Source organism: Orbicella faveolata, unplaced genomic scaffold, assembly GCF_042242905.1.
Source record: "Orbicella faveolata isolate gen_17 unplaced genomic scaffold, um_ofav_v1 contig_26, whole genome shotgun sequence".
NCBI lineage: Eukaryota > Metazoa > Cnidaria > Anthozoa > Scleractinia > Merulinidae > Orbicella > Orbicella faveolata.
Genome location: NW_028301554.1, coordinates 16,641,043 through 16,652,595, shown reverse-complemented (window position 1 = coordinate 16,652,595; position 11,553 = coordinate 16,641,043). Strand labels below are relative to the sequence as shown.

General features: G+C 37.6%; 1 protein-coding gene across 1 annotated transcript; it reads left to right on the top strand.

Annotated features, from left to right (window-relative positions):
- The first annotated feature begins 36 nt into the window (after positions 1-36).
- Positions 37-11,526, top strand: LOC110052529 (general transcription factor IIH subunit 2-like). The gene is made up of 17 exons (XM_089295120.1): positions 37-145; positions 1,382-1,459; positions 1,748-1,784; positions 2,831-2,917; positions 3,643-3,693; positions 3,800-3,854; positions 4,597-4,702; positions 4,911-5,001; positions 5,250-5,337; positions 5,931-6,007; positions 6,157-6,187; positions 6,623-6,668; positions 7,228-7,285; positions 8,048-8,093; positions 8,558-8,669; positions 10,363-10,408; positions 11,353-11,526. The coding sequence occupies exons 1-17, from the start codon at positions 87-89 to the stop codon at positions 11,464-11,466; spliced, it is 1,182 nt and encodes a 393-aa protein (XP_089151246.1). The 5' UTR covers positions 37-86; the 3' UTR covers positions 11,467-11,526.
- The last annotated feature ends 27 nt before the right edge of the window (positions 11,527-11,553 follow it).

The window sequence follows — 11,553 nt, the reverse complement described above, 5'->3', positions numbered from 1 at the left end:
GTGACATCCTACATGGGATACTAGGAGTTGAATTATATGACGTGCGCCTTACCGCTGTGGAACCGCATTGCAGCAGTAAATTCAAGATGGCGAACGACGAGGAAGGATCCGGCTATCGTTGGTTAAACCAATATGAAAGAACTTGGTAAGTATTACTACGCGGAACATTGCATAAATAATTTTTAAATTAATTGATTAATTATTTTTGGCGTATTTAAAAGAAATACGCTGTAGCTTATTATAGGTCTTTCAAACATCGACTGCAGAACTGTATGGTGCATAAAACAGTGTAATGATTCTGCAAGAAAGAAGTGACTCTGTTAGCTTTGAAACAGTGTCTTTTATTTATATATTTCCTGCCTGTGTGATAACTAGAAAAGATCACTAAAAAGCTTGTTGACTTCATGGTTATATTCCCCCTTTACCACAGTGGTTGGGATTTTGAGTGGTGGAAAGGAGGGGGTGCGGGTGGGGGGTCAAAACTGGGACCGAAGAATCGAAGAAGGAAAACCACTATTTGTAGAGGCAAATTTTAGGGAAGAGCTATAGCAGCTCTGTGGTAAATTTTGTGATAAATTAATTCTGAAAACTCCATTTTGAAAGCACTTGGCATCCTAAGAGTAACTTAAAGAAATGTGTACTTGCCCTGATTGTTTTTCACATGCCCCAAAACGGGCAGTGACAAAACTCCCACCAGGTCAGCTCTGGGGGTGTTATAAATGAGAATGGCAACTATTCAAGAATGAGACAGAAACAATAGTGGCCATTAATTCTTATTTAACCAAGTTGACCCGGTTTGAGTTACATGCCCCCTTCCTACAATCCTTATGACATTCTTCTTGTATTCATATATTGTGAAGTTTAACTTAAATTTGTTGTTTATCATGTGTGCTAACATCCTGGTGAGTTAATCTGTCTTATTTAGAGGAGCATTTGCTGTGCTTTTTTAACAGTTTTTAATGTCAAAATGACTAGAAATAAAGAGTACTTGACTACATGTATGGGTAAGAGTCAAGTCTGCATACGAGCCAAGTGACCCATCAGACCAGAGCTTATACCGGTTTCAGTAGCATGAAGCAACCCAGGAGTAGTTCTACTCCCCCCTGGATGGGATGCTAGTCCAATTCGCAGGGTTACTCCCCCCAACATTAAATTCGCCGGTGTCCATTTATACACCTGGGTGGAGAGAGGCACTGTGAGAGCAAAGTGTCTTGCCCAAGAACACAAAACAATGTCCCCGGCCAGGGCTTGAACCCATACTTCTTGTTCTGGGGTCGAGCACACTAACCATTGGGCTGCCGCACCTCCCATGTATGGTGCTGTTTTAAATTTTTTGTATTTACATGTATTTGAGGTATCGTTAAATTATGTTGGTTGCTAGGGAGGTTATTCAAGAAGATGCTGAAGGTTCTCTTCAAACTGTGGTTGATGAGATTACACAGAGGACCAAGCGAAGAAGGTGGGTGCATATACATGTGCATTTGTAATAAACTATTTGTTAAGGTGTGTCAGGCACTGGAACCTATAACAAATTTGACAAGGACTGAAGACTAAGCTTTTGGTTAATTGCATAGAATTAAGTGTTGTGAAGTATGGTACAGTACCATTGAATAACCATTTCTTGGAACATCAATGGATTACACATGATGAAGTTTCTAACTAGTACATATACAGTAACTGCAAAAATTAGTATCAAATAACAATACACTGTTTTGTAAACTACTGCGTTTATCATAAATTTCTACAGGCTCATGGGAAGGAGTGGAAACATTCGACTTGGCATGGTAAGTTCATAACACTTCTTTATTGGAGAACTGCTCATACCTGTTGGTTTTGAAGCTCTGAGTAACATCACGCCTAAAAGTATAGACACATGCACATAGATCCATTGCATAACAATTAAAAAAAAATTTAAAAGCATTTGAAAGGGTTTGTCAGGTATGATTGAGGATTATAACAGTCAGTCAAAATACAACACATGGAACATTCAACTGATGATTAATTTTAAGTATTCAAATTAAGGATGGTGCCTACTCCAGTGTAAATACAAAGGTTTTTGCACCAGATTAGGACCATGCAGTAAATGTAGATCTTTGCAAAGGCTATTGGAACCCACAAAGAAAAATGGGGATAACCATGCATTTTTTGGGGATAATTAGCCTTGAATCCCAACAAAAATGCTGACATCAGCATTTTTCTGAAAAAAAGAAATTTCCTACAAATTACAAATTTCCTTAGAATTCTCCTTTATGTACTGAAACGCAAACACATTTATAAAGATCTTACAACTGCTCGATAAAAGGTAACATAAAAACCATTTTTGGGTTGTTTTTAATGACAAAATCATTGCAAAAGCACTTTTAGCATCTCTGACAGCCTTCCTCTGGTTCAGCTAAAATACAGTCTAAATAGTTGTTCCTTACAACCAGAAACTAATCACATGTTGAGTAGGCTTGCCACTTCCATTTCATAACATGAAATGTAGGCGTAACCACGCCTTTTTTAAAGTTATTCATCTTTTCTGAAAACTTTTACAGTGCCCATTACATTTTTGCTGTCACCTCCCCAGTAAGTAAAACATTTGCGTCTCTTGCACTTGTTTTGCACACGCACTATGCTATCTGCAGGTACATGTTTACAGTTGGATTTCAGTATAATTTTTGACAGGTAACAGCTAGTTTTTCAGCTGGAAGCCATTAACGGTTACACAGAGGACACGGAGGGACATGGAGTGTAAAGCATACCTTACATAATGCAGAGAACATGTGCGCACTAACAATAGTAGGCACCATCCTTAATGGGAAAACAGACATTGTTCGCTGCATTTCAGATGCGACATGTGTTTGTTGTTGTGGATATGTCTCGAGCTATGGAAGAAGCTGATTTAAAACCTTCACGTCTTGCTTGTTCTGTCAAGGTACAGTATATATCACCATAATAGTAGAATTCTACTTGAATACTAATTTTAATGCTGCTGCAATCTGTTGGTTGAGCCATCACACATTATCAGCCATCAAACACTAAACTTTAAAAGCTCAGAATTGTTGAATGAACAATGTGAGCATGAGTACACAGCTACCAGGGGCAGATCTAGAGGGAGGGTGCAAGGGGTGCATCTCCCTGCCCCGCCCGCTGAGATGAAGTCTTCTTCTTTGTGTTTGCTTTTTAGATTTGTTTACCTCATCAGTCAGTTATGCCATTCCTAAGAAATATCCTGGGTCCACCCCTGGCTGCAAGTGTAATTTATTACTGAAGCAGGAAGTTTTACTAAAAATTTTACTTAATGCAGTGTGTGGAGAAGGATAATTAAAAATTGTTATTTGAAAGAAATTTAGTTAGAATTCTACTGTTAAAGGCAATTAGATTATTCACTCTGAATTTGTATTAGGTGATAGTTGATTCTGCTCTCAGCTTCAATAACTACATGTATCACCTCATTGAAATCTCAATCTGGAGCCAATAATGCAGTTGTTAACTAGAAGTGCGAACTGATGTGAGATGCACATATATTTTTATTATCTACTGAGTCAGTGTCACAGTACAACTCTCCAATGATGCTGGTATCATGACATTCAATGCCTTAAATGCATCATCTTGCAAACAGTATGAAAGAAACATGACTGTACATTTCTATCTTTACAGCTTTTGGAAGATTTTATCACCGAGTACTTTGATCAGAATCCCATTTCACAGGTACGTGTATGTTTACAAAGTATAAGGAAACCAATATTAATTAACTTAGTTAATAACATATTTTGATTGCATGCAAAGTGAATATTGTTGAATTTTTGTTTTGTAGATAGGGCTTATTGCAACCAGAAACAAGAGAGCTGAGAAACTCACAGAACTAAGTGGTAATTATACAGGCTTTTACATTGTGTTATTAACTGTTTTGTAATTGTCATTACCATACCTAATAGCCTTTAACTTGCTGCCAATACATTTCTTTTGTCAGTCATCTTCTTCTGACAATTACCCTTTGCTGTGTTGCATGTATAGGTGGGCTATTTTTTAACCCTCCTAAGCCAGTAGTTGGTTAGCTAGGGCACAATGCCTCCATGTTAAAAGCTGGGCCCATAAGACTGTTACTGTTGTGTGCTCATTTACCTGGCCTATGTATGCAAGCAAGGCTAGAATTGATCTTGCTTTGTTACAAACTTTTCTGCTTTTCTCAATTAAATTCAAACTTGTTAGCATAATAGAACAATTTTATTTACACAACAAAAGCAGCAAGATCTGTGTCAATGGAAACAATATCACCTCTAGCCTCACGCCATTCAAAGGCCAGGGGCCCGTTTCTCAAAAGCCCCAGAAACTTTTTGGGCCCGCAACTTAGCCATTTTTAGTTAATCTGTATCTAACAACAGAAAGGTGTATATGTCTGAAACTTCTTGGAAATGAGGGGAACTTCTGGTCATATTAAGAATATGTAAACAAAACAGCTCTGTATTCATAAGGTTTGCAATTTTGCTACGGCTTTAGGGGTGTGAAAACTTTTCGCGACCTTTGAGAAATGGGCCCCAGGCCACAGAGCAGAGAACAGTTACAACATCAGTGGTCTATGACATGTAACACATTGTTTGTCATTGTTTACAGGTAATCCACAACTCCATATCAGCACTCTCCAGAAAGCTGCTACTAAACAGTGCCAAGGAGAACCATCGCTGCAAAATGCCATAGACACTGCTGTACAGTCATTAAGGTTAGTAGTAGTGGTCATGAAACTTGTTTGTACTTTGTAGCTCAATCAGTCAAATTTTTTTGACGTAAGTTTTAATTTTACAGACATTCTAGTGGTGCATTCAGGTTGAAGTGGCCTAACAACAGAGTTCTGTTCTGCTGTATTTATGATTTTATATAAAATGAAAATTATATGCTTAGTGCATGCACTGTGTTTTCTCTTTTTCCAGACATATGCCAGGTCATGCCAGTCGGGAAATCCTTATTCTGTTTGGAAGCCTGACATCATGTGATCCTGGAGATATTCTTGACACAATTCAGGTAATGATGGTTAAAATTCATTATCATAGTGATCTTCCTTCATGTTCTGTGATATGAATTTTCTTGTAACCATTAAATGTGATGACGGATTGATGTGATGACTATTGATTCTTTCATGAATAAATTTGTTACATTTATTACAAAGTAAATTGTTTGTTATCTCAGTCTGTGAACAAGGAAAAGAAAAAGTTAGTTATCAAAGAATTTGTGTGGGGTGCAGTAAATTCCCTGTTTTCAATTATCATCAGACTTTGCAACATCAAAACATCAGGTGCTCTATCATTGGCCTGGCAGCAGAAGTGCGTGTCTGTAGGACGCTTTGTTCTGAAACACAAGGTAGATGAATCAATATCCAAACTACTGTTAAATCTTTAACATGCCTACAATGTATGACTCTAGATTTAATGTTGAAAAAGAGTAGTTTTCAATTGAGTGTCATAAAACTAAAACCAAAGCAACCTCTCTGGCCAATCACAAAGAGCGCAGAAAACTCAGTGAACCAATCAAAACTAGACATTAATAGAGTGATGTAGTTCTAAGTTGACATGAAGTGCAGGAAAACTTATAATGACAAGCCAGTTAATCTTAGTACTTCTGATTGGATGACAAAGTGCCACAAGCTTTTTAAGCCAATCATGTCACGTAGTAATGTAGAACCAAAGCAAATGTGAATGACTTTTGACACTCAAGTGAAAACTGCTCTGGTCATGCAATGCAATATTGTGTGTCCCTATGTTCATTTTAGCCTTTCTGACAGACAGACAGACAGGCAGACAGACAGACAGACAGACAGACAGACACAGACAGACAGACAGACAGACACAGACAGGCAGACAGACAGACAGATCTATAGACAGAAAGACAGACTAAAAGTTTATAGTACCAGAAGCAATACTTCAAACTTGATTTTGATGTCGTTGATTCATCAGGCAGCTATGGTGTCATTTTGGACGAAAGACATTACAGGGAGCTATTGATGCAGCATGTTACTCCACCCGTGGCAAAGGCATGTACAGGACTACCAATCACTGCTTCATGATTCAGTTGTCATCTTGTTGTCTGCTTTTGATTTTTAATAGTGGCTGAATTGAATTATTTTTTATTAATTATATATTAATATATTGTTTTGTTTTAAATGTTTCTTTGTTTTTGCAGGCTGACACTGAAGCTGCTTTAATAAGAATGGGTGAGTAAATATCAGTTGCCAAAGAATTTTCAAGTTTTGTTTGAGAAACAATTTCAATATCTTCTGCACCAAAAAGTTTTTCTGTTGAACATATTGTGTGTGGTTACTCATTGTGCATGGATCTATGAGTAATCAGACTTTATTGATCTAAAAAACAGGCTTTCGTCAGTGTATGAATAAGCATGCTGTTTTAAGTTGTCCTCGTGGAAGACTTTTGTCTTTTGTCCTTGAACTAGAATTAAATTATTTCAATGTGCATGTTCAGCAGGTGAACACAGTGGAATCCTGATTGCTCAAACCCTTGATTTTTTGAACATCCCGATAACTTGATCGATGCAAAAGATTTAACCCTGACGTGACTGTAAAATACTCTGAATGTACTTGTATCCCCCTGATTGTTTGTTCTTTCTTAATGTTGAATTTGAACATTGGCAGGATTTCCTCAACATCTTTCAAGTGGACCACCCTCCCTGTGCATGTGGTATTGTTTTGTTATTTCCTGTTCTGTTTATTTATTTGTCTGTTTCTTTCTCAATTGCGATAAGTTTTCAACAATAATTATACACGATGACCAGTGCTTTTATACAATACGGTTACAGGGTGACATGGTTTGGTAGCAAATTAATGCAATTTAATTAATGCAAAATTAGCTATTCACCCATTCACCTTGCAGTATTCAGAGTCAGTTGTGGAAGCGCTCATAAGGAGGGATGTAAATGGAGTATGAAAGATGACTCCATTCTTGCTCCATTCTTGCTCTCCCAAGAGAAGTGACTTTATTCCATTCGAAAGTACAGTACTTTGTTCCATGTTATGATTTAGTGCAGTACTTACTAGACTGCTCAAATCTCAGCACTAATTTGAATTTTACTAACATATTAAATTCACTGATGTTAAGCGTCGATCGATTTGGTAGATCAAGTCATCGTATTCCATTCAAGCCAACCAAACAAATTCTGTTTAACCAAATTCTACTAAATTAATGGTACTGACATGAAAAATCTCTTAGCGTTTTAATCGTAATTTCTGCTTTGTATTAGTCATTTGGACAGTGGTGGTGTTAAAGGACTCAGTACATCAGGCTACTTTTGTCCACAGGTATGGTGGCATAAAATAATGAGTCTTGTTAAATAGAGATCTAACAGTAATCTAATTATCATTAACAATATTATAAATCATTATAATGTATGTCTTTCAGACTTCCATGTAATGCTCAATCGTTAAGACTTAGACAAGAATTTGATCTTTCACATACACAACTTTAATCTGTAAAGCACGGCTTTGTCAACTTTTACCTCGGAAAACTAATCACTTGGCATCAGGCAAGTGAAGGATAGAATCCATTAGCCCCGGGCTATTAGACACGGCTTTCTTTGCTTGCTACAGTAAGCGCAACAAACTCAGTGTAAACTGTTGACTGTTTTGCGGTCTCTGATGAAAAATTATTCTTTTGGCTTGTTCTTGGCTTGTTCCATTGTCATCATCACGCACTAATCGGGTTCTCGTGGACACATCTCTCTCCAGGAGTTGAAAGTAAATGTTATGATAGAACGGTTTGCAATTGAGTGCCGTAAACCTAAAACCAAAGTTATCACTCTAGCCAATCACAAAGGACACAGACAATACAGTGAACCAATCAAATCTCAAAGTAACTGCATGTAGTTGACGTAAAGCGCGGGAAAACGAGTGCGAGTGAGTCGCTTTTACTTCTGATTGGATGAAAAAGTGGCGTTAGTTTTTTTTTAAGCCAATTGTGTAGTGTAGTTGATGCAAAAGCAAATACTTTTCGACACTCAAATGTATGCAGTTCTAAAGCTACGTGCAGTATAATGTGTTTGTCTTTGTTTTACCATCCTGCAGTGTAAAAGCAAGTACTGTGATTTGCCAGTAGAGTGTAAAGTTTGTGGTGAGTACAACAGCAACACATCACAGTCAGGTCAATTGTCATTTAGAACTAACAAAAATTCTCTTCGCCAACATCACCCTTGGAGTAAGGTTACTGAAATTCGTTTGTCGGTATGTTGAATCTGAAAAATGCTCAAATAGCAGTCAGGGATGGACGTCGGTATTTTGTTTGACACTGACTTGTGTAAAACCCTTAACGTTAAGTTGTTCCTAACGTTTGCATTAATTAGTGTCAAACACAATTTCACAAGGTAAATCTGGTAATCATTATTAAGTTTTAAAATGTTATTCCTACAGTTTTAGATTCAGCCAATAGTGTACAGTAAAGAAGTTGAAGTTGAAGTTGAATTTGAAGTTGTAACATTTGGTCAAAGAAAACAGGAAAAAAGGCTATAAAGGGCATATGTTTCATGTTTATTCCTGAGTTGTCCATACAACACTACAATATCAGCGCTGTTTTTGCAGGTTTAACATTAGTGTCAGCTCCGCATTTGGCTCGTTCTTATCAGCATCTTTTCCCACTGCCGCAGTTCACAGAAACAGATTTGTCAACTATGGAGGATGAACACAGAATAAGGTAAATACTTACATGTAATAGAATCATAACATTACTTGTTTGGTACCTTATACATGGCGTCCAAAAACTTTCGGACGTTAAAATTTCGCAGACACTTTTTATCTCATTTGGAGCAAATTGCGGACAAAAATTTCCGATACTTTCTTGAAACATACCTAAAGTAAATTTGCGCCAACAAAACACGAATTAGACTGAAACAACATCTCTGAAAATTATAGTTTTACTGCGCCTTAATGGTTTTACATACACGCATACACCGCCGAGAAAATAGCAGAAATTGTATCAAACCGTTACGTATCTCAAGCATTGTCTCAAGTAGACTTCGTTCTATAAAGTAAACTAAGAGTTTTGGAGCTATTTAAAAATTTTATGTTGTACTGTAAACATTTCAGACGCTTAAAAATTTCCGACGGTTTTATTTTCGGAGACTTTTTGTGTCCGAAATTAAAATCGTCCGAATTATTTTGAAAATAATGTAGTACACTTGACTATCCTTCACTCAGATAGAATCTGCAAGAACGTGTTATTTGGTTGTTTATCCTTGGAAACTGTGCATTTGATCCCGTCCTCATTCTCGACGGTGAACTAGAACCTTGGCTTTTAAAAGGCTTTTCCGACCTTTATATTTGTATTTTGCAATAGAACCTGTCAGGGAAACAGAAATTCAACCTGATCTCCACAATATGACACAGTCTGACTTCTACAGCAATAGTCTTTCTTTGGCCCCGTCCTTAAGGAAATACTTTACATAATTTTGCTTTCCTTCCTCTCGCACGTTTCAGTTGCGACCATCAAGTCTATCCAAGGTGCAGGAAGTTTTGAAATTGGATTTCCAGGTCAAGTCTGAAAACCGTTCAAAATATCTTCATTTGCACAGTTAAAACTTTAGTCTAAGAACATTGTCGAGAACGATGTATGAAGACGATTTCGGTCGTTCAGAGTTATCACTTTCAGAGTGCTTTGGAATTTTTACTGCTTCATTAGTATTTTCATGTAGGCAAAACTATGGTTGGGGATACTTCATAACATATTAGACTCGTTCGCTGATAAGAACGTTGATTGTGTTGTTCCAGAAAATATCAGTACCCTTCCCACGGAAGGATTTTTAGTTTGAAGCCTCACCGAACCCCTCTGGAAATTCCGATTTAGCTTCATACTTCTCAACCTCGTTAATAATTCATCATGTTTAAACAACGGAAATCATGATTTTGTTTCTTCGTTTTCTCCTTAGTTTTAGTTTAGATTGAAAATATGTATCAAACACTCAAGACAGTGTTTGACCTCAATTCTAAACACCTCGAAGTTTGTCAAAAATACTTCGCTACGCGTCATATTTTAGACTTTCTTCTCGGTGTTTGGAAATGTGGTCAAACACGGTCTTTCATGTTTCACATATTACTTCAAAATTTTGGCTGTGACCCTCCCCCCCCCCTCCCCCCCTTCCTTTGGAACTTCCGTTAACCAGCCTTGGGGTGGGTATGGATTTATTCTGCAACTGTACGTTTCCTTTAACAAAAAAGTATTGATAAACAGTCTTTCCAGTAATCTACTCTTCATCTGAGACCACGACTCTTCATCGTGTATGCTATAATGATACATTTTTTGTCTTCATTGTTCGAAAATGATCGTGGTTACTGTTCAAAATGTTCTTCATTTCTTTTTGCTTTTCTTTCTTCTCTTGTCATCTAAACAGACAGAGTAATTGTTTTGCCTGTCAAAGAGAACACACAGAGCAAGTGGTAAGAGTGTCTCGTTTATTTTTTTCCTTACTTTTCTTACGTCATTAGTTACATCCAAGTTTGTTTTGAACGGTTAAGGTGTCTCGATGCAGTTTTTTCTGGATCATACCAAGTAAAGGTCGGTACACACGAGTGGACTAGTCCCTGCAACAAGTCCCTGCAACAAGTCGCGGCGACAAGTCTCATCGTGTGAACTGGCCATTTTTACTTCAGAATCTAGTCGCAGGGACCAACTTTGGTCCCTGGGACAAGCCCCTGCGACTTGTTGCTCAAAACGCTTCGTGTGACCTGTTCGTGGGACAAGTCCCTGCGACCAGTCTCTTCGTGTTAACTCTTCAGGGGACTAGTTACAGGGACTAGTCGCAGGGACTGATCCCCTCGTGTGTGCCGACCTTAAATCGCCTTTTGAACGGGTTTCCCTTAATCTGGTCAACATTACAATTACAACAGTTATTCAGAGTAGATTTAAAATCGGCATACAGCAATGTAATTTTTTAAGGGTAATCAATGATGCCATGAAAACGATAAACAAACGATTTGAAAATCGACAAAACATGAATTTTACGCATACCAGATGTAATACAAAATGTTTTGCGAGTTACTCGAAATCGAACATATAGAATGTTTTTATTTTGTATTCTGCTTGCCGTACACCATAATTCAAGACATTGGCATTAGGTTTTTTAGTCCACATCTGGTTAGCACAAAATTCGTGTGTTACTCATTTTGAATTTTTTGGTTATTGTTTCCATAGAAATAATGATTGCCCTAGAAAACGTCAATATATTTCGAGTGGCTGGTTTAATTTTCATATGTATCCGATAAAGGCGCGACTGGCAGAAAGCTGATTGAAATTACTTGGTGTAGTCCAGAAGAAAATGTATGAACTCAAGACATCTTTAATGTTGATTTTGGAAAGGTTTTAATTTCGCGTTTTATTGCAGGCGTATACATGTCCTCAATGTGGACATTTGTTCTGCATGGACTGCGACATCTTCATTCACGACTCCCTCCACAGCTGTCCCGGATGTACAGCTTCCCCACAGGGGAAGGGCTAGGGATTCTCTTGTTCGCAATGTAACGTCACTGAAACAATAAAAACAAAAAGCAGAAGCAAACTCTTGCACTGGAGTTTTTCGAGTCTC